The sequence below is a fragment of the Lygodium microphyllum genome, chromosome 11 (genome assembly GCF_053477565.2).
Source record: "Lygodium microphyllum isolate KBCC chromosome 11, Lygodium_microphyllum_v1.1.10, whole genome shotgun sequence".
Classification (NCBI taxonomy): Eukaryota; Viridiplantae; Streptophyta; class Polypodiopsida; order Schizaeales; family Lygodiaceae; genus Lygodium; species Lygodium microphyllum.
Window position 1 is genome coordinate 149,315,718 of NC_141145.1, and position 24,275 is coordinate 149,339,992.

General features: G+C 41.6%; 1 protein-coding gene across 1 annotated transcript in view; it reads left to right on the forward strand.

Annotated features, from left to right (window-relative positions):
• Positions 1 to 2,947: 2,947 nt before the first annotated feature.
• The window catches only part of LOC148029515 (golgin family A protein), a 67,167-nt gene continuing 45,839 nt past the window's right edge, over positions 2,948 to 24,275 (forward strand). Inside the window, exon 1 of the mRNA XM_087688363.1 lies at positions 2,948 to 3,179. Coding sequence (XP_087544489.1) covers positions 3,008 to 3,179 — 172 coding nt within the window. The 5' untranslated portion in view covers positions 2,948 to 3,007. The remainder of the gene's footprint in view (positions 3,180 to 24,275) is intronic.

A 24,275-nucleotide genomic window follows, 5' to 3' on the forward strand; every position in this document is an offset into this window, starting at 1 on the left:
ACCCCAATAATGTCTAATTCCCGAGGGTGACATGAAACCATAAATGTATGTATGATTTATAAACTTCCCACCCTAAACCATGTAACATGCACCACACCAACAATGCATAATTCCCGAGGGTAACATTGGCAAGCTCAAAGAATTCATGTGAATAATCATATCCCAAGTAGAAGACTATAAATGTGTAGGAGTTAAAAATGTATGATTTCCTAAGGCAACACTAGTAGCCTTGCAAATCTCATGTGAAATCACATTATCCCACATAGATGACAACAAATGTACAAGATCCTATAATGTTTGATGTTCTAGGGTGGCCTTGGCATAAAGAACCTATGCGATACATAGTATGCTCTGTAGAAAACCATAAATGTGCAGGAAACCATAACATATTTGTCTGATTTATAACCCTAAACCTTGCCATGCATTAGATATGCAATTACTCAATAGGGAATGGAAATACAAGGACCTGAGAGAGAGAGAGAGAGAGAGAGAGAGAGAGAGAGAGAGAGAGGGGGGGGGGGGAGCTAGTCTTAGTGATGAGGCCCACACCTGCACATTGAACTCTGGTGCATGGCAGAGACACTAGCAAATCCAATAGTGGAGGAGTAGACAATGGTGGAGTAGATAGTAGTGGAGGAGACGATGGTTGAGACAATGTTGGTGGAGGAGACAAGTATGATGGTGGTTGAGCCTTGTCGATGCAATTGTAGCAGATAATGGCGGAGGAGATGATGGCTAAGCATGGAGATGATGACAAAGGAGGATGATGGAGAAGTAGGAAGGAAGTTCGCATGTAGAAAGGACTATGGCCACATGCAAACTATGGTGGAGGAGACGATGGTGGAGAAAGCAAACGATGACATATAAGGATGGTAGAGGAACACGAATGTAGAATTTGCATGTAGGAAGGTTTGTGACAACCTAAATGCCTCCATCACTTGCATGCAAGGATCTAGGGTCCATGGCAAAGCAAGTAGCTTTGAATGCCTCCATTGCTCACGTATAATGCTAGGGGGCTTTGTTGCATGTGTGAGAGGAATTATTTAGTGACATGAAGGAGTTGTTCTTTGATGAACTCATAACAATCAACCTTAAGTTAGCATGGAACATGTAGTGCAATCAATCACTTAAACGATGACATAGGACCCCATCTTCCTGGTTACTTAGATAACACAAGTTACCATTTTTCTCTTAAGATCCCCATGACGAGCATCCACCGTCGATCCTATCACTTTTCGAAGATAGATACCTATGGAACATAGTGACAAGGAAAATCCACCAAGTTTTCCTTGTTAGGAATTGAACCTCATTTCTCACACACAACTAATACATATGCCTTAGTGGCTGCTCTAAACACTCTATTGAGTAGGCCTAGGGGCAATTTTTTATGGGGAAACTAAAATTAGGATTCAACGTCATTTTTTTGATAATGCGCTTGTAGAATGATATCTTACTACTATATTATTTTAGTTATAGGTTTGAAAAGCCTCGAACCTCCAGAGGGCTTCCTGAACCTACCTCCTTTTCCAAACCTCCCTTTTTCAATCAAAACCCCCTTCCCTCCTCTCTTTCTTGCGTACAATATCTCATTTTCTCTTCCCCTTTCCTTTTTTCATTAAAGCCTTCCCCCCCCGCCCCCCTTTTTAAATTAAAACCCTTTCCCCTCTCTCTCACTTATAATCTCTCTCTTTCTTTTCCCCATCCCCTTTTTAATTAAATTCTTCCCCCCTCCCCCTCCCCCTCTCTCTCACTCATGTGTAGGGCCTAGGTTCTCTCTCTCTCCTTTTATTAAATCAAACTTATTTTTAAATCAAAAGTCTCTCTCTCTCAATTATATTAAACTTTTTAATTTAAACATTTCTTTAATTAAATATTTTATTTTTTTTAAAAATGTAAAGTTTTTCGAACATATTTTTTCACACTTTGAGAGAGAGAGAGAGAGAGAGAGAGAGAGAGAGAGAGAGAGAGAGAAGAGAGGGGGGACAGCGACAAAGAGAAGAAAATGAGAGAGAGAAAATAAGAAGAAGAAAAGAGAGAATTTGAACATCGAGAGAATTATAGAAAAATGAAAGATAAAATTTAAAAGAAAGAGAAAAGAAAAAAATTTAAAGAGAAGAAAAAAAGGAAAAAAGAGGAGAGAGAAGGAAAGGAAAGGAGAGGGGAGAGAGAGAGTGAAGAAGAATAAGAAGAAGAAAGAGGAAAAGAGGAAGAGAGATGGAAAAAAAGAGAAAATTCTTTTTAAAATTATATTTTTTAAGAGAGGAAGGGAGAGGGGGGAAGAGAGAGAGAGAGAAGATAAATTTAAAAGAGAGAGAAGGAGAGAAGAAAAAGATAAAATTTAAAAGGGAGAGAGGGAGAAGAAAAAAAGGAAAAATAGGAGAGAGAGAGAGAGAGAGAGAGAGAGAGAGAGAGAGAAGAAAAGCGCAAAGAGAAGAAAAGGAGAGAGAGAGAGAGAAAAGAAAAAAATTAAAAAGAGAATGAAGAGAGAGAGAGAAGAAGAAGAAAAAAAGGAAAAAAGAGGAGAGGAAGAGAGAAGGAAAAGAGAAGAGAGAGGGGAGAGAATAAAAAGAGAGAGAGAGAGAGAGAACTAGGAGAAGAAAAAATAAACTAAAATAGAAAATAAAGAAATAGAAAGAGAGAGATGAAAAAAAATAAACATAGGGAATTTGGAAGAGAGAGAGAGAGAAAAAAAGGAGAGAGAAAGATGAGAAATGGATTGTTGAGTGAAGTTGCCGTGCGATACTTCGAGGTAGTGGCCTAGCGTTCTGTGCATGCAAAGTGCGCGCGAAATGCTAGTTATCAACATGGAAAAAATAGATATGTACAAAGCCTATAATTAAGCCAAGTTTGATAGCGCTTAAAGGTTGTAGGACCACATGTAAGGTTTTTAGAGTATTCTATAGAGCTTTGTCAAGGATTCAACGTTGTTTTGATAAAATTCCAATAATTTGATTTCGTTAGGTGAATTGACTCCGTTAGGAAGCTCTCTTCATTTCAACTTCGAAGGATGGATGGCTTAGATCGACGGAGCAGGTCGTCTACCAGGCATGGGCCCGCCTCTGTCTTCAGTGGGCCCGTGCGGAGGTGGAAGAAGACGTGGGCGCCCATCTCCAGCTCCGACCCCTCCCCTGTTGCTGCCTCTAGGGTTCTGCTCTATAAGTGGGTTCCCCTCAAGCCAGGTAGTAACATCTACTGAATCTGGTTTCTCTTTTATCTAAATTACAGGAGTTTAATGCTCCTTACTTGATGAATTCTGCTGAATGGCATCTGGATGATAACTATTTGCTAGAAACAGACAGAGTTGGACTACCCAGACCTGAACACCGTGATGTACTCCTTGCCCGGTTTAAGTTTTAGTAATGCTGTGCAAAAATAGCGCGGCTGATTTCAAACATTACCATAACTTGTTACCTAAGATGCAAACGTAGTACTCTTTAATTTCAATTTGTAAGCCATGGCATTAGTCATCGTTAGAATATGTAGACACCAAACAACAATTTTTTGATTCCGAGGGTAGGTAAGAACCAAACAACGTCCATCATATATTTTTGACGAAGTGGATATCAACCCAAGCCTACTGCAGCAACAAACCAAATAACACTCAATACCATAAGGCTACGGTTTGGTAATAGGTCAACCAGAAACATTTGAGAACCTGGCATCTGCATCCATAGGTGCAGTATTCAATTTCCAGTAATGGTCAGCATATGGGGCATAGAATGGAACCTTCACTTTGAAAATTGCATTACAAAAACGAAATCCCAAAAATCTTTTATATGGCTTACTAGCACACAATGAAAATATATGAGACCAAGTTTTTTGTTGGATGTAGATCGTAATGTGGAAACATATGATCAGACTGAAAGAAAGACGTGAACAGAGAGAGAGAGAGAGAGAGAGAGAGAGAGAGAGAGTAGAATCTGAAGATCTGGGGAGAATGATTGCTGAATACAGAAGGCAGATATATACAAGGGCTGTGTGAGTATAATCAACTGGAGAACTCTCTCAACTTGCACGCAACTGAAGTGTGTGTGACCCCAAGCAGGCCTGCCATAAATAGGCAGCAAGAAATCCATCAAACTGCTCAGGTTGGCCATTAAAAAAAGTGGCTGACTGATGCTGAACTGGCCGATTGCAAAGTAAATGCTAAAATAAATGTAGTGAAAAACTGCTTATACGTGGCCAAGACTGTCTGCCCAGTCCAAACTGCTCAACTTGCCTATTGGAAATGTGCCCAAATTGCTAGCGACTATAGAAACACCATCCGACCTGCTCTTATATATCATTGTGCCCATCTTGGAGGCGACTAAATCTCTAACACCCTTTGATGGATCCCGGCGTGAGGAAGTGCCTTGGTAAACGAATGTGCCACATTATCCTTTGTCTTGCAATACTCCACATCAATAGTCTTGACCAAGATCTTCTCACGAATGTAGTGATGCTGGATCTCTATGTGTTTCATCTAAGCATGGAATATGGGATTTCGTGCCAAGACTGTCGAACTCTCATTGTTGCATCATTGAAGTGTAGTAGCTCTTGTCTATGAATAGCCAAGCTCCTCCAATAAACTCCAAAGCCAAATTGTCTCACAAGTGGTAGAACAAGCTGCTTGATACTCAGTCTTTGTAGATGAAAGGGTAATTGTAAGCTGCTTTTTACTACCCTAAGAAATTGCACCTATACATAGAAGAAAGCAATGGCTTGTTGTTGATTGCTTGTGATGGACATTAGCAGCCTAGCTTGAATTTGTTTAGCCTTGTAACACCACAGTTGAATCACTTGTATTTGCTAAATAAAACATGCCTAGGTAAGGGGTTTCCCTTAGAAGCCACAATATCCGCAAGGCAGCTTACCACAATGAACCTTCTTAGCTTCACTTATAGAGCGTGCAAGCAAACCAACTACAAAGCACAAATTGATCTGAGTATTTAGAAGCCAAATCAATGACCCAATCAACTATTGATAGCAGAAGGCATTTTCCAATGGTGGAATTTGTATGAGCCGTAGCCTTCCGATTCGGATCTACGGGAGTAGAAATGGTTCAACACTTCTGCATCTTGAAGGTGGTGAAGAGATCTTGCACATATCATTGTTGGGAGAGAAAGATCCCCCTCTCAGTTAGTTAGATCTTATGACCTAGAAAGAAGAAGCCCTATGCTTGTCATCTCAAACTTCTCATGGAGTGTTTCGTTAGTTTGCTTGACCATTTGGACATGGTCACCTATCAAGACGAGATCGTCCACAAAAAGCGCAAACATGGTGTATTGTCTAGCTGATATGTGGACATATAAATTGGGATCAAATGTGGATATTCGATACCCAAACCTGTTTGGAAGTAATGAGTCTATCTTCTCATTTCAAGCATAGGGAGCCTATTTGAGGCCATAGAGGGCATTCTTGAACCTATAGACCTTACCATCTAAGGTAAAAAAGCGAGAAGGCTGCTCAATATAGATCTCCTCCTTTAAGTCACCGTTCAAGTACGTGGATTTGACATCCAACTAATAAACTAGCCATCTCCTATGGATGGCAAGAGCAAGTATTATCTAAATGGCGGCCATATGAGTTGTGGGGACAAAGGTATCATGGAAGTCAACTTATGGCTATGATGCAAAGCCTTTGGCAATCAATCGTGCCTTATGCTTTGTGGAGTGTGCCCTTAGTAAGGTACTTGGTTTTAAATACCCTCTTGACTCCAATCACCTTTCGATGAGCAAGCTGAGGCACAAGGTAGCAAGTGCGATTCTACTCAATGGACTTCCACTTTTGCTCCATGGCCTTTTGCCAATGATTAATCATTAGGTTGTAGTGCCTTCTTTATTGATGTTGGCTCTCTATCTTGCATGGCATGGGTTATTAGGCCACAGTTAGTGCAAACAAGCTCGATGGAGTGTGCTTGGTTCCTCTGAGATTGCTGCAAGCCATTCTAAGGTTGCTACTGTTAGAGATCATCATCGCCCTGGTCGGACTGCATAGTCCAGTCGGAATGTACAGTCGGACTGCCACGTGGCAGTCCGACTGATTGCAGTTACGGCTGCATTTAATGCAGCCGACCTGCTATTTCTGGCGCCTGTTTTCTGGCTATTTATAGCCGAGTTTTTCATTCTTTTGGACACACTTTTCTGCTCGCAGATTACAAATTGATGGCACGTGCAGATTCCGTCTCTGTTCGCAGATTTCAGACAGGAGACAGTGCAGATTGCCTCGAACTTCGAGGTGAACAACAGGTTGCATCGTCGAGGTGGAGACACGCAGTCTAGCGCACTGCGCCCGTGTATATATCTGCATATCTTTGTATATAGCACACTTTATACAGCAGATCTTCATCTTCCACTGTCTCTTTCTCTCTCTTCTCTCTCTGCGTTCTCTCTCTCTCAGTCCTACGCTTCCGCACCGCTGCACTTTGACATGGTATCAGAGCAGTGTTAGAGGGCTGACTGAGTGCAGAAGCAACCTGGAGAGGAGTTTCTATCGCGACACAAGGCTATGTTTTCAGCGTTTGAGGGCAGGCAGGAGGGTTGCGCCTCGGAACAAGGTTGAAGCGAGTGTGGGTGCGCAGGAAAGGAGTCCAGGTGGTGGATTTGCTGCTGTTTACTGCTGTTTGACGAGGAGGAAGTTAGAGTTTTCAGCTTTCAAGTGCAGGTTTTGCTTTTTCATCGCCTCCGGCGGATGAAGAAGCTTTGGGACGTGGAAGAGCCCTAGCAGGCTGAGTTATCACAGTCAGAGGGGGCTGCTTTTTGCATTTGTGAAGGCATTACAGGTGAATATGTCTACCGAGATTGACTTGGAGTTCCAGACGATTATGGACCGGAAGGTGTCTGTCTTACCGGCTCTTCCCGCAGATCAGAAGCTCGATGGCGACAACTACCGCATCTGGCACGTCATGATGTTGGCCATCCTTGAGTCCTATGATTTGGCGGAGCTTGTATAGGAGGAGATCGACTGGCCCTCGGTGAGAGATGAGTCCAAACTCTCTTCCGATGCTTGTGCGGAGTTGGCCAAGGCTCAGTCTCACTGGGACAAACTGAATGCCAGGATTCGTTCCTTTCTTTTTTTGTCTTGTACTACAACCGTGATAGCTCACATTGAGCACTTGACGGTGGCTCGGGAGATATGGCTGGAGCTTGAACAGATGTATAACCGGATGACCCTTATGAAGCGGGTTTCTTTAGAGGTACAGATGCGGACCTTGTCCGTGAACAAGTCTTTTTCGTTGCGGGAGTACATCAACAAGCTTAGACAGCTTCAGATGCAGGTTCAGAATGCGGAAAAGTCGATTTCCTCCGAAGACATGGTGATCACACTCTTGTCCCAGTTGCCGCCACGATTCGGTGCTTTCTATTCCGCCCTTATTGCTTCAGGGCGGGAGTCCACTCTTCGGTGGGAAGAGTTGGTTCTTATGGTCTTGGACCAAGAGGAACAATTAAAGGAACAGAATGCTTCCAAGTTGGAGGCACTGACAGGTCAAGCCTCTTAGAAGAAGGGGAAGGACCAAAAGAAGAAGGGGGATAACAAGTCAAAGAAGGACAAGGATAAAGAATCCACATGCCATATTTGTGGAAAGACTGGCCATTGGAAGAAGGATTGCCCTGACAAAGATAAGAAGGACACTAACAAGAAGAACACGAAGGATTCTGGAGCGGTGGCTGCACTCTCATCAGTTGCATTTCTTCATCTAGCTGTCATTGAGGACTCTACACTGATTGCTTCTGATGCTGCGATGATGGCTCCCCAGGCTCGAGAGTGGATTGTTGACAGTGGTGCCTCTTGGCACATGACTCCTTCAGCAGATGGTGTTGCCCAGTTGCGACCCTTGCGTGGGCAGATTCTCATTGGAGATAGCTCTTCCGTGTCTATTGCAGGATGGGGTGAGATGCAGCTTATTCCAGATGGATGCGGCGGTATCCATACCTCAGAGGTCTTGCATGTACCAGGTTTAGGATATCATCTTCTGTCAGTTCATAAGATTTGCTCCCTTGGACTTTTGGTGGAGTTTGACAGTGATTCAGTGCGAGTTCTTGATCGTGGGTCTAGGAAGGTTCTCTCATCCGGCTATGAGGAGAACGGCATCTATAAATTGAAGTCTTCCACCGCCCTCTCTACTCTTCTTTTTACCTCTCAGACATAGTCAGAGTTATGGCATGATCGGTTTGGTCACCTCAACTATGATTATCTTCGGAGGGCATCACGTGGACAGCTTGTTCGAGGATTGCCGGACATAGTGGTGAGCCAGCAGCCATGTGTCTCCTGCATTTGTGGGAAGCAGCATAGGGATGCCATTCCCCACAAAGCTTCGTGGCGGTCTACTTTACCGATGGAGCTTGTATCTACGGATCTTTGTGGCCCTATGAGGAACGAGTCCTTGCGAGGGAGCTCGTACTTCATGTTGATCGTAGATGACTACAGCAGGATGACATGGGCCTATTTTTTGGCATTGAAGTCAGAAGCTTTCTCCCACTTCAAGGATTGGCTTCTCTTTGAGGAGAACCGATCAGGCTGGGATTGAAGACCTTACGATCCGACAAGGGTGGTGAATTTGTTTCTAATGAGTTTGCTCGGTTTTGTGCAGATAAAGGTATTCACTAGGAGTTTGCTAATACCAACACTCCTCAAGAAAATTGCATTCTTGAACGGAAAAACCGCAGTGTGATTGAGATGGCGCGCACCATGATGGAGCACCAATAGACACCTCAGTTTCTGTGGACCGAGGCTGTGGCTACTGCAGTCCACATCCTTAATCGATTCCCCACTTCGGCCGTTGATGGGATGACACCTTTTGAGGCTTACTTTGGGACTAAGCTCGATGTTTCTTATTTTAGGGTCTTTGGGTGTGATGCCTATGTTCACATTCCCAAGGCTCATCGTGATATTTTAGGGTCTTTGGGTTTGTATGATCCCATTAAAGCGGGATGTGTACACTAGTCGAGATGTGCGGTTTGTGGAGGTTCCGGCCATATTAGCGGGTGAGGAGCATCCCGTTCTTGGAGATCCAGGGGAGAGTTGGGCTCCTGCTATAGTTCCTCTGGAGCCCGTGCCTTTTGATTCTGATTCTGTTTCTGACACAAGAGTCTACTGTTCCACCGGTCACTCCCAAGGAGTTACCACCGGTGGATATCCCAGTGTCTTCCGTTGATGGAGAGAGACGAGGAGAGGTCCGGCCTCCTCGTTGGGCCCGTGACACACTCCGTGATTCAGGGATCGAGGGGGTCCTTGAGGAGTGGGGACCGCAGGATGGTCCGCGGCAGTCACGGAGGCACCAGGCACATTCTACGGAGCTTGTTTGTTCTAACTATTGTTTGATGACCTGTGTTATGCAGGATCGAGAGCCCACCTCCGTGAAGGAGGCTTTACAGTCCGCACCATGGAAGAAAGCTATGGAAGCTGAGTTGGAGGCTATTGAGAGGAATGGCACTTGGTCACTCGTGCCACGCCCCCCGAATAAGAAGGTAATTGGCGTCAAATGGGTCTTCAAGACCAAGTACCTTAGCGATGGTTCTTTGGACAAGCACAAGGCTTGGCTTGTTGCTAAAGATTTTGCACAGCGCCTAGGGATTGATTGTCATGATACTTTTGCCCCCACTGCTCGTATGGCGACTATTGGAGCTGTTCTTGCCTCGGCTGGCCATAGGAGATGGCCTGTCTACCAGTTGGATGTGAAGTCGGCCTTCCTGAATGGTGATTTGAAGGAGGAGATCTATGTCGAGCAACCTCCTGGCTTTGGATCTTCAGATGGGAAAGTCTACAGGTTGAAGAAGGCCTTGTATGGCCTCAAGTAGGCTCCGCGTACATGGAACGAGAAGATTGATTCGTTCCTTCAGTCACAGTTGGGATATCGGCGTTCTAAGGCCGATCCGCAGCTTCATGTACACACTTCCGAGAATGGTTGTGTGCTTTTTGTGTTGTATGTTGATTATTTGATTGTCAGAGGTGATCATGCACAGAAGGTCCAAGAGACGAAGGCAGCTTTACATCGGACGTTCGAGATGACGGACTTGGGTCTTCTCCATTTCTTTTTGTGCCATGAGATTTATCAGTCTCAGAGGGGGATCTTCATCTCTCAGCAGCGATATGTACAGGAGCTCTTGGTTTCTTTTGCGATGGAGGATTGTTGGACCCTTTCTACTCCTATGGATCCGAACTGGAAGGCCTCTTTCCATTCAGCTTCTCCCATGGCGGATGCTTCCCGCTATCGTCAGTTGATTGGATCATTGATTTGGCTCCTCAACACTCGTGTTGATCTTTGTTTTGCTGTTGGGCTCTTGGCAGGGTTTATGAGTGAACCTCAGACGGTGCATTGGCAGGCTGCTCAGAGGATACTTTGGTATTTGAGGGGGACGTCTGATTTAGGGATTCATTATCCCACAGGCACAGGTGGTTCAAATCTTGTTCTTGCAAGTTGGAGCGACTCGGATTGTGCCGGTGATGTGGACCACAGGCGGTCTACTACAGGTTACTGTTTTACCTTGGGTGTAGGTGTTATCTCATGGAGTAGCAAGAAGCAGCCCACGGTAGCCCTTTCGTCTATACTGAGGCGGAGTATCAGGCCGCGTCTTCCACCACATGTGAGGCTGTGTGGCTTCGGAGATTATTGGAGGAGCTTGGCTGCCCTTAGACTCGTCCTACTTTGCTGCAATGCGACAAAGAGAGTTGCATTGCCTTGGCACGGAATCCTGTTTTTCATGCCCGGACGAAGCACATAGAGATCCAGTACCACTTCATCAGAGAGAAGCTTCTGGATGAGACCATCACCGTGGAGTATTGCAAGACGGAGGACAATCTTGCAGATTTGTTTACGAAGGCACTTCCCGAGGCTCTACTTCGGAGACATTCTAGATCCCTCAGGCTTCTGCCCCACCCAAGCTCTGAGAGGGGGTGTTAGAGATCATAATCGCCCTGGTCGGACTGCACAGTCTTGTCAGACTGCCACGTGGCAGTCCGACTGACTGCAGTACAGTCAGCTGCAGACCTGCTATTTCTGGCGCCTGTTTTCTGGCTATTTATAGCCGAGTTTTTCAGTCTTCTGGACACACTTTTCTGCTCGCAGATTACAGACTGGTGGCACGCGCAGATTCCGTCTCTGTTCGCAGATTTCAGACAGGAGAAAGTGCAGACTGCAGCGAACTTCGAGGTGAACAGCAGGTTGCATCGTCGAGGTGGAGACACGCAGTCCAGCGCACTGCGCCCGTGTATATATCTGCATATCTTTGTATACAGCACACTTTATATAGCAGATCTTCATCTTCCACTGTCTCTTTCTCTCTCCTCTCTCTCTCTGCGTTCTCTCTCTCTTAGTCCTACGCTTCCGCACCGCTGCACTCTGACAGCCACTCCTCGGAAAGCCCCTCAATCCTTACATTAGGGAGTTTCTGACAAGCCCAAGGAGGAGAAGGTTGGTACTGGCTCAAGTAACCAACTATCAAGTGGATCTCCAAGAATAGGGTGCTTCTCACCCCCCTTTGTAGCTCATCGAACCACACATCTCGGCTCGTATAGACATCCTGTGAGATGGGATCATAAATCCTATATCCCTATGACTAAGAGCTATAGCCAATGAACACGTCTTTTGGAAGTCGGCTTGAATTTATCCCTTTGCTTCTTTATGATGGAAACATATGCATCACACCCAAAAACCTTGAAATAGGAAACATTTGGACATCCGAATGGGTGCTAGTAGCATTGGTCATGGTGGTTATGAGGTGACTTTGTGCAAATGCACTAAGGACACTTTAGGGTTAGGATAGTTGAGTTCTATAAATAGGACTCAAGGCCCTATTATGCACATTCATTGTGTGATCACCACTCCTGGCTTGTTGGCTGACTCATTTGTACATTGGGATGGTGTGGGTTGGTGCTATGGGATGCCAACCCTTGGTATGTGGTTGTGGTCCAAAGTGTGGCTAGCTCCCAAGCTCCCCAATTGGCTCTATGGCTAGGAGGTGAGTCTGATGTCTAGTCGCTTTTGTGTTGAGTTTTACTTGTGTCGTATCTGCTTTGTAGGTTGGATCCTAGGGGGACGTTTCATTGGTATCGGAGCGTCAACTTGCAATTGGATGCAAGATCCGATGATGTGCACAAAACCACTTTTGCTCATGGAACCATGATGGTTCACACTCGATAGGTACGCCTTTATCTCGTTAAGGGTGGTATGTGACACTGCTGGTGGGAGGACGCGCTGCAGGTGGTGGGTATGAGAGCAACGTATGTTTTTTGTTTTGTACCCGTGCTTGGGTTTTATGTTGAGGCAATGCTTGTGCATAAGAATTTTTGGCAGTTTTGATGATTGGAGTCCAAGGAGTTGCCACTCTAGGGCTATGGCAGACCGTCGTCTAAGGCCAAAATCTTGTAGCCTGGATAGGCACGAGAGTTTCAATTGATAGTAATTTTTGTTGATTTAACATTTAATGTTAATGAATTAGAATTTAATGTTAATGGGATTATTAATTTTAATATCCATGTAACATTAAATATGAGAGTTGATTTAACATTTAATGTTAGCATTGCTTTTAATATTAACATTACGATTAAATGTTTCGTTGGTATTACAGTGAATGTGGATATCAGGTAGAGAGAGAGATTGTGATTAAACAATTTTTTTTTCTTTTGTTAATCGTGGAGAGAAGTAGAGACTATCGGGTCATGGATAGAGAAACAACACTCATCTTCAAGTGGCTGGCTGTTAGAGAGGGAATGGATAGTTGTCTTCAATTGATGGACTGTTGGAGTGAGAAAAAGAGAGAGAGGTACATAGCACTTAGGTTGGCAGGGCTGAAATGTTCAGTCCGGGCAAGGGCAGATTGTCACTCACAGAGTACGATTGCTGGGATGTGCTGAGTGCAGGTGTGAAGGGGCATTGTCTCATGACATCATTGTGAAGGGATGTTGTCTCACTAGGGGAATCGATAGCGGGGCGTTGGCCTTTGACACATGTCTTGGGTGGAATTGATTTTCCTCCTAGTGGAGTTACATGGGAGGTAGGTCAATTCAATGATAAATGTGGTCATTAAAAAATTTAACCACGTATTAAATTTCTTAAAAAAAGAAAGAAAGAATAATAAAGGTTGCATGGTGATATTGAGTGTGCGGCTAGCGGAAGCGTGAAGATTTGCAGTAGGGGAATAGTGCAAGTGAGTGAGAGTGACAGAGAGAGTACGAGCTTATTTGGGTGTATCCACAATGTGTTGGTACACAAAGAATAAAATGTATTTATACTTAGGGTTCGTAAGGGTGCATTCACATGTACAACATAATAATACATATGTACAATACACGAAGGTGAATAAATGATCTTTACATCCCAACAATCTTCCACTTAAAGGTCTGAAGTGAACCTTTAATCAACTCGTACTAGTTGTATGCAATGCTCATGCTGAGCCTTGCTTAGACTTTTAGTGAGAATATCTGCAAGGTTGTCCTGTGTTTTGATCTTGGTTAATGTGATTAGACCATCTTCCAGAATGTGTCTGATAAAGTGATATCGCACATCTATATGCTTTGTACGTGAATGATACATGGCATCCTTAGCTAGATACACAGCACTCTAGCTATCACATCCCAACACTGGAGTACTCATAGACATGCCGAGATCCTCTACAAGTTTGCTCAACCATATAGCTTCCTTAGAAGCTTCAGTAGAGCTGATATGTATTCAGCTTTAGTAGTATTCAGTGCTACAATGTTCTGCAACCTGGAGTACCAAGAGATGGCCCCGCCAGCAACTGTAAAGACATACTTGCTAGTGGACCTATGAGTGTCCAAGTCACCTGCCATGTCTGCATCACAATAACCCTACAGACTAAGTGCACCCTGCCCATAGCAAATACACTTTCTTTGTGTACCCTTTGGATATTTAAGAATACACTTGATAGCCTTCCAATGTGGTTTGCCAAGAATTGATATAAATCTGCTGCCAACTCCCACTGCATGAGCTATGTCTGGACGAGTAGCGACCATGGCATACCTAAGAGAGCCACAAGCTGATGCATAATGGACTCCCTTCATAGCATTGGCTTCCATGTTATCTTTTGGGCTGTTGGCTTTACTAAACTTAAGATATGGAGGTAAGGGCACCCCAAGAGGCTTAGCTTCAGCCATGTTAAATCTGTCCAGTACCTTTTCAATGTACTTCTCTTGAGATAAGAACAACAATTTCTGCGTTCTATCCCTGCAAATCCTTATGCCCAATATATGCATTGCATTCCGCAAATCTTTCATGGAGAAAGCTAATTTCAGTTGATCGTTGAGAGCATCCAAGCTAGTCTTTCTTTTCCTAGCTAGCAACATATCATCCACATACAAAACAAGTATGATGGGGTTGCCATCTGTATCCTTTCTCATGTACAAACAATGATTTGCATGGCTGCGTGTAAACCCATGAGAGAGCATAAACCCATGAGAGAGTATAAAAGTGTCAGACTTTTTGTACCACTGCCGTGGTGCTTGCTTTAGCCCATACAAGTTGTGTCGCCAGGTGGTGATACTTTTTGAGGTTGCTTTTCTTATTTACTTATATAAATATTTTATTTTTCTTTTCTTTAGTTGCTGTTGGTTTTTACCCCCAAAGCTCTCTTGGATTAAGCTGGGATCTTTGTATGGCCAGAAGAGGCACTGATTAGGACGAACGGGACTAATGGTTTGTCTGAGCCTTGGGACCGGTTTCATATTGAATGGGCATTGAAGAATTGAATGCCAGTGGTTTGGGATTGTGTGCTTAGTCACTGGAGATGGTGCAAGACAATGAGCCTGGCCAAGACAAAAGATGCACATGTGAGAATGTACACAGAATAAAAGTCATCGTAATTGAGCCACATTACACTTTTTGATGTGGTTGCAATGATAAAAGTTTCTCAGAAGAACTTGAGGAATGTAGAGGTCAGCATTCCTAAAATTTAGGGAGTTACTATTTTTGAACCTTAGAATCTATTTGTGTCATTATCTTCGTTTTTGCATGAGGATTAATTCTTTGGTCTGTGTCGAGGTCAAATTTTGCACCGATCACGGAGAATTTTAGACCGGAAGGTTTAAATGGGAAAATTGTTACGTGTATGCCATGTGTTACAATTTAGGCACAAATTCCCAAAAGAGAGAGCATTAAAAAAAAAACGTAATAGGCAGGAGGGGCAAATCTGAGCGTGAAGTTTCCAGGGGTTGTGGGCAGATTGCTGCAAGTGCATCAGCTATGGAGAGTACTTCTTCATCTTTGTCTCATGTACGGAGGTAGAGCTTGCTTCCTCTGGTCAACTCTCTCTCTATTCTCAGAGGAAATGCTGTGCATGATGGGCTGAGTCCATCAAATGTACAATTCTGTGTTTTCTTTGCACTTCTGTTGAGGGAAGAGCCTCACTATGCAGGTTCAGGAGCAGCTGATTGCTTCTCCAATGCAGGAACTAAAGAAATTGATGACCACGCCACACGGGAACAGGGTTTTCAGCTTTGATTTCGTACTATTTGTGGGACTGTTTTACTGCTGGAATGATGCTAGGGTCAAAGGGTTTGTAGTCCAACTAGTATGGAACAGATTTGGAATGGAATAAGGCTGAGAACAGCTTAAGAAACAAAAAGGGATGTTGTTCTGGATATGCTGTACTGTCCCTATGTGGCTGAAATTTACTCAGAAAAGATGAAAGCCAACAGTTCATAGGTTTTGTACTTTAGAACATTTCATTTTCTTTTTGTAACCTTCCATCTTTTAATTGATAAAGAAATACCAAGAGGGGCTCCGGTCTTCGGGACCAACAATCTGGTGTTAAGCGAGGGAGTGTGGTCTTTGTTTGTGTGTGTATGTGAAAAGTCCAAGTATTAATTGAAGGGACTACTGCTTTATGTGAGTCATAGACCGGTTCCATGGTTCCATCCCCGGGATTTGAATTCTTTTCTGTAAGAATTTAAGCTCGGATAGTTTTGGGTGAAAAGGCCATACACACAGGTTTTACAGGTGAGAAAGACTACAAGATTTTTTTCTTGGAGACAATATTTGCTGGATACAGGACTAGAGAGATGGCAGACATGGACAAAGGCAAAGGAAAACTCCCTTATGAAGAAGAGAGTTCTTCTTTTGCTCATAGACACCAAAGAGAAAGTATTGGTGCACAGGTGTTAGCACCTTCTAGAACCGACATTGAACCACATGATGAGGAGCAAGAGTAGGAGGACTTGTTTATGGCACAATTCCTTAGTATGGTTGGCTCTTTCGAACAGTCTGTAAAGAATCATCGGATGCAAAAATTTTCGAAGTCACATAATGAGGATTCTCAGGCTGAGTCATCACATCATACCATGGAGCGCTCAAAAAGGCAAACCTCTAGTGTGCGTGAGCATGTGGAAAAGACACCAAACATGGAGACAGGTCTAGTGCAACAAGAAGCAGAAGCATAGAACGAGGGAGTGAATGGTCAAGGCAGTTATGCACAAGTGGCACAAGAGACTATTTCTCCTCAGTTTGCTACTTATCCTAGTTTTGGTGGTGGGTCAGTTTTTCACGCAATGGCTGGATTACCCACTGGTTATCAGGGATACTTGCCCAGAGGGCCACCAAGAATGATGCCTATTGAGGCAGTGAACCCACTTTATACTAATATTGGTCTACAGCCTGGTTATCAGACTTTGCAGAGTCCTTATTTGATGCCTGGAGTACAAAATGCAGGGGCTGGTTTTTCTCAGCCTAGTGGGCATATGGCAGCTAAGACAGGTGAAAATATTGCTGATAATGTGCCTAAGGAACTTCCCTTTTTTTACACCCACTTGTCTATGACAACTTGACGCCAAAAAGTGCAAAGCCTAAAGACTATAAAGAGGGTGGTCAGGCATTAAAGTTTGAAACCTTAAGTGGTATGCAAGATAAGCTGAAGGCTTTGACATTTATACAACAGTTTTATGCAGCTTACCCTATAGGGAATTTTATTGGGACTTCAAAGGTGTGGAAGACTGCAAATTTTTTGAAAGGTAATGCTTTGCTGTGGTGGAACATATTGTTGATGAAAGGACATGCATGTGCCACTTGGGTCCATTTTAAACAGTTGTTTGCAGCTTCATGGTTAACTAACACGTTTGAAGTAGATGTCACGACTGCATGGCATAAATTGGACGCCGCACATTATGCGCATTTAGAAGAGTACAAAAAGAAATTTTGGGAAGCACTTTTGCCCGTGAGTTCTTACAAGATAGTGTCCCTTTCAGAACAAATTGAAAAGTATTGTTGCGGAATTGTTAGAGAAACACATGCATTGGGCAAATTTCCTATCTATGTTTCATTTTCAGATAGTGTATGTAGAAGGCAAGAAAAATGTAGTTGTAGAAGCTTTATCTCGCAAACCACATGTGTCAGCTGTTTCAATTTCTTATCACCATGAATTGGATGATATGAAAAAGCAGTATGCTAATGACAAAGATTTCTCTGAAATCTATGAACAGTTGATCAATGGCCAACATCATGATCATTATGTGTTCAAAGAAGGCTTTATCATGATGCATGGAAGACTGTGTTACAAAACAAAACAGCTAAAGCCAAAAGTTTTATTAGAAAGTCATGCTCCACCGTATGCAGGACATCGTGGTGTACATGCTATACTCAAAGCGGTAGAGACTTTCTTCTATTGGCCAGCCTTGAGATCTAATGTTGATGCATATGTCAGATCTTGCCTTGTATGCCAAAATGTCAAATTTGATAGACTGAAGGCACCAAGGTTATTGCAACCACTGCCTATTCTAGAAAGGCCATGGGAAAGTATTGCCATGGATTTTATTTTTGATCTTCCAAGAACTTCTTCAGGGAATAATGGAATCTGGACTGTCATTTGCAGATTCAACAAACAAGCACATTTCATTCCTGTAAGGAAAAAGGTTAAGTTAGAATAGATGGTAAAGATATTCACGCATAATCTTCAAGTACCATGGAATGCTATGGTCAATTGTTAGTGATAGAGACCCAAGAATGACTATAGCTTGTTTTGGAAAGCATTGTTTGAAAACGTGGGCACTACGCTGAAATTTTCATTTTCTTTCCATCCACAAACTGATGGATAGTCTAAAGAAGCAAATTCGACTGTTTTAGATCTATTGAAGTGTTATGTTTCAGACCATAAGACTTCTTGGGAACATTACTTGCCATTGGTTAAGCATGCATATAATATTATAATGCAATCATCTATTGGCAAAAGCACCTTTTGAGATTGTGGAAGGTGGAAAGAAACTGCCTCCCATTTTGCATACAAAAGATAACATTTTTTAAATAGATCGTTATGTAAAAGATTGGGAAGAAGCATATAAAAAGGTGAAGTATGCCTTAGTAAAGTCACAAGCTAAATAGAAAAGAGTTGCTGAGAGTCATCGTTGGGAACTCTTGTTCAAAAAGGATGATTGGGTCTTATTGCGTTTTGAAAAGGCACGTTTGAGAAAATAGAAGGGCAAGGAATGTTTGTTTCCAAAGCTGAGTGCGTTACTATGGCCCTTTTCAAGTCTTAGAGAAGATCAATGATGTGGTATATAGGCTGAAATTGCTAGAGAATTGGGAAATTCATAATGCATTCCATGTGAGCCTATTGAGGCCTTTTATTGGTGAAGTGCCAGAAGATATGGCTTAAGAGGAACAATGTGAAGTAGAGGAACTAGATGAGATTCTAGTTTCTGAGCAGATCATGGCACATGAGGATAGGAAAGTGAAAGGCAGAGTTATATGAAGATTTTTAGTGAAGTTCAAGAACTATTCTTCAATGGATGCCAAATAGATGGAAGAGGCTAAATTGACAGATTCGCCTTAGTTATTGCAACTTTACCAAGAAGCTTTCTTGCTGGAACCTACAATGACTTAGAATGCTTTTTGAAGCAATGCACATTCTCTATTGTACAGTTGAATACTGCATCTCATTGAATAATGCACAATATATGGTTTACACTTAGCATTAAACACACATGTGTATCATTGAATGAAATCTCAGTGCTTTTAAGTTGTATTTGTTACACTTCAATTGAATGATTATGCATGTTGTGACACTAATAGTTCGGGGATACATGCTATCGCTCTGTGTTGCATCCGGAAACATGTATATTAGAAAGGCTCCTAGTAACCATAGTTGGATATACGATGTGATCCTCCACCTATGTGAGACTTGAACTTGCAATGGCACAAATGTTATTGGGGAAACTCCTACCATCGCCCCGCGTCATCTGTTAACAAGTGATACATGCGATGACATTAATAACATGGTGAATCTTGTTATCCTCCTGTGAGTAAAATGTTTTTTAGATTTTACTCAATTTTTTTGAAAATTTATTTAGGACTATGCTCATATTGCTGAACCTTTGATACGTTTGCTTGAGGGTTATCGAAGTAAGAAAAAACATGTTAGTTCACAGGTTGTTTGGACTAGTGAGCTTGATCAATGTTTTCAAACATTGAATTAACATGTTTTGATGCTGCAGATTATTGATTTGAATAAAGCTTTTGAGGTTTATATGGATGCGAGTGATTATGCTTTAGATGCTGTGCTTTATTAGAATGGTCAAGCTCTTGCATTTGAGAGTCGTAAGCTTGTCGATGCCCAAATATGTCATACCACCCAAGGAAAGGAATTGTTGGTGGTCATCCATGCACTTAAAAGTGTGGTGTAAATATTTGTATGTTTCTCGGTTTATTATTTGGATGGACCACCACTAATTGAAACACATATATGATCACAGCCTGATTTTTGTGGTTGCAAGGCGAGATGGGCAGAGCTTTTGCAAGAGTTTGACTTTGAAATTCATTATAGGAAGGGCACAACTAAACTTCGCTTTGGTAAGATTTGACAACTAGTTTAAGAGGGATTTGGTAGCCTAGGAAGCTCAAGTGATCCAAACACCTAAAGATTGGCTATTGAGAGAAAGATGATGGAAAAAATATTCCATCTCGAAGGGATTGCTTTTTAAACAAGGCAAAGTGTGTATGCCTAATGATTAGGATATCCGTAAAATTTTTTTATACGAGTGTCATGATATGCTAAGCTTGGACACCTTGGGATATACCGGCTGAAATTAGCCTTTGGAAGTTCGAAGGGTAGTCAACCATATTTTAGTAAACACTTAATTCAGGTTAACAATAAATTTAGTAAGAAAACTCCACACACAACTAGAGCTAGAGTGCTCTTATACCACGCATTGACACTTGTTGGACCCAAAGCTTAATGCCCCTTTCAGTATTTCTTTAGATTATTGAAATATGCTCAAAATTGGTTACAAATGGCTGTATTTTGGTGATTTCTTGCGATGTAATTGATCCATGGGTGCACCATGGCCTTGATAGCTTCATTGTTGGTCTTCAACTGATTGTAAGAGTGTTCAAAATTACGAATGAACACTTAAACTTGCTAAATCTTAAAAATGACAGCAAGCATTGAAACCTAATTTTGTAGAGCATTTGTTGAGATAGCTCTTTTGCATAGTCCCCATGCAGTCCCACACCGTTCCTCTCACAAACGGGGGGAGGGGGGGGGGTTTCTTTCCTTGAAACTATGAGAATGTTGCTTGCTTTGCACGACAAAATTGCCTAGAAAGTGCACTAGGCTTGAGATATGGAAAAAGAAGAATGGATCTTAGCCCATAGTGCTGTTGTAACTTGTTTTTTTGATATTTAGCTAAAAAACAATAGCATATCTTGCTGTATACAAAGTTACGAGGCTGCCCAATGGAATCCCCATTTTCAAAGGGGAAAAATTGGCTGTTGTCTTTACTCCCTCTATGCTGTAAGCTCATTTCATTTGGCGGAAATCTGTAATTTTCTGCAGTAAGAAAGAGAAGAGTGGTTTTCTCTAAATTTGGGTTCCTCCAAATGAGAGAGAAGAATCCCCAAATAGCCAAGATAAGCTTTTCAAAGGAGTGACCAGCTGCTCCTTAATCATATTACGTTTTTGATTAAGGGTTAATTAATGACTTAGTCATTAATCATAAGTGAGTTGTGTACTGGGTGAAACTTTAGCTCAGGGCTTGCTTAGTAAGTGCCCTAAGCACGCTACTTACCAAGCGAAACTTTCAATGTAATTCAATTCTAAGGTGCAAATATTCAATTTAATGAAAGTTTCAGGTTGCCTCTTGTTTCTTTAACCTTGGCCATGTATCACATGGCTTGCACACGTGTCCACCGCATGCCTCAGTGTCAAATACTTGACTATAAGTGTAATTGTCACCATGCCAAGAGCTAGGGGTATTAGAATTAAAGTTCATTTTAATTAAAAATTTTCATTAAGTTTAATTAAATCATGAAGTTTATTTTCAATTTTGGTGACATATCTCTGTCTTGAAACATCACAAGCAACCTTGATTGTCAATTGCATGCAGTTAAGATCCAATAGGGCATACTAAATGACCAATACACGTTTTTCAGCAACCAAGCATACTGTTGTGAATCCATGTGACCAAGCATGCTGCTCTTACACCATGTATTGGCAATGTACTTTTTTTTTTTGAAAAGATTGTAGTTATTGAACTAGTATACAACCAATCACAACCATACAAATTTACAACTATGAAAATGGTACTCATTTCACTAGTAAATAACCAAACATAATTGTAGAAATACAAGTGTCTAGTAGGCTGATCATAAAAGTATTTGTATGGAATCTGAAAGATCTCCAAACAGCCTCTAGATATGTGAGCATATATCTACTAAGGAAGTAGAAGCAGCACCCCCCTCTTTAGCATTATGCAATGCTCAAGATCTACACTCTTCTAAGCGTGACTGAGCCTAGTGAAGTCGGCTCCAATTGAAAAGCATCAAGGTAAAGTTGTACCAAATGAGGTGATTCTATGAAATCGTTCTCCTTCATCCATTTTGCATCAAGAGGTGCATAGTTCTGAAACTTCACCAAATAGCGACTGGAGACTTTACCCTTGACTTTCCTTTCCTTATGTGTTAATATCTATGCTTAGACAACATTTCAAAGGATCTAAAATAGTAGCATTTCTTCTTTAGATTATCTATTTGTCTATGGATGAAAAGAAGATGAGAACTTTAGGGTGTTATCCATATTCTCAAAAATGCCTCTCCAAAAGAGACTTGTTATACAAGGATCCCTATCACTCACAATAGATTGTGGCATGCCATGATATTTAAAGATGTTCTGCATGAACAATGAATAATCTTACAATGTAATCCATAGTTATATTTTTCCTCATTGGAATAAAGTGATTATATTTGCTAAACTTGCAGATAATGGTCCATATGTCATCATTCCCTATAGGTGTCCTGGGAAGATCAAAGATAAAATCCATGGCCATGTTGTCCCACGGTCTATTAGGAATAGGCAAGGGTCGCAACAAACTCAGTGCCTTCTGTTGGCCAAATTTGACTTTTTGACATACAATGCATGCGTGCACAAAGTGATCCACATCACGTCCTAGAGTTGGCCAATAAAAGAAAGTCTCAACTGCTTTCGCTATAGCATCAATGCCACAATTCCCTGCATATGGAGATATAGCAGCTAGAAATGTTAGAAACGTGTTTTGTAAGTTTCTTTCAAGAGGGCATAAAATAAGAAGCATGGGTTTTTTTATATAGGGATTTTTATAGTTTTGACTAGGAAAAGTGGTTCTAAACCTCTCTGGAACTCTCTCTTAAATAAAGAAAGGCCAATTGAGCTTGAATGATAATACATGAGAGTCAATTGAGAATAATGGGTTACATATCCATGATCCATTATTGACTTGTCACTTATATCAAAGTTAGTCTTTGGACAAGCTATACTATGATTTAGAACTCAAACATTATGATTCATGTATATCACACAAAGAAAACTGAAATAAACATGCAAATAGCCTATCTATAATAAGGATTGAATCAAGTTGTAACATTATGATTCTCATTTCAAAACAAGTTGACAAAATGTCAAAATCGAGAATGAGTCATAATATGTCATAAATAACTCATAAATGAGACTAAAGTTATATAATAATCAACTCTCAAGACAAGAATAGATACTAGATTGATAGAGTTCAATAACTAAACAAAATTCCAAAAAAGTCAGTCTCTCATCCAAAATCTTGAGCCCTTACGAGTCATTACTCATCATCATCATCATTTTAATATTGCCCAACAATTTTTGTAAAAAAAACCATGTTTTCGGGTTCCAAATTTAAAAAAAAAACACATTTTACTCTCAGAAACGTTTCTTTCTTTAAAAAACGTTTCGTAAGTTTCAAATTAAAAGAAATGTATTTCTTTGTTTCTATGTACGAAGGTGCATAGCTTTCAACCATAACCTTGGTCCTTAATTACTTTGTAACATATAATCAACCATGCATCATAAGAGAGCCCTCTCTACGAGTATAGTGCTCATGGTTTTAACCATTTGATAACAGATCATAGACTCTAGCAAGTCCTCATTCTTTGGATACTGTCTTCGTCTCATCTAACTCAAGATCATATGCTACAGGCACTGTTGAAACTTTTGGTTTCCTAGACAATGCATCGGCCACAACATTCCTTTTACCCTCTACATGCACTATTTGAAAGTGAAACATAGACAGAAAGTTGGCCCATCACATATGCTTTTTAGATAGCTACTATAGTCTAAGTGAGAAAATGCCACAAATTTTGATGATATGTTTGTATAAGAAAATTAGCCCCTAGCAGATAGTTTTTCCAAGTGGAAAGAGCATGAGTTATAGCAAGTAATTCTTTCTCATCAACTTGCAATTTTTTCTCAGCACCCTGTAAAATTATACTCTCATATGCCACAGCGTGGCCTTCTTGAATTAGAACTGCACTAATGTTATTCCCACATGCATCACACTAAACAATGAAAGGTTTTCGGAGAGTTGGCAAGATCAACAGTGGATCTAAAGTAAGTTTTTCTTTCAGGTTATTGAATTCTGCAATTTCCTTATCAGCCCATGTAAATGGGACTCCCTTCTTCTACAATGCATAAAGGGGTGAAGCAATTTTAGCAAAGTGGCGTATGAACCTTCTATAGTACGAACACAACCCCAAAGAGCTACGTACATCATGCAACATTCTTAAATGAGGCTAGCTATGTATTGCTTTCACTTTTGCAGGATCCATTCTAACACCATGTTTTGAGACAATATGCCCCAAGAAGTGAATCTTTGACATGAAGAATTCACTCATTTTTGCATTAATAAGTAGCTTGTGTTTTCTAAGTTTCTTAAACAAAATAGTTATATGCATCTGATGTTCTGTCTCAATCTTTGAAAGGACTATGATGTCATCAAAGAATGTGCAAATGAAGGATCTGTAGGGTCGAAAAATTTGATCCATCATGTGATTAAACGTCGCAAGTGCATTTGTAAGC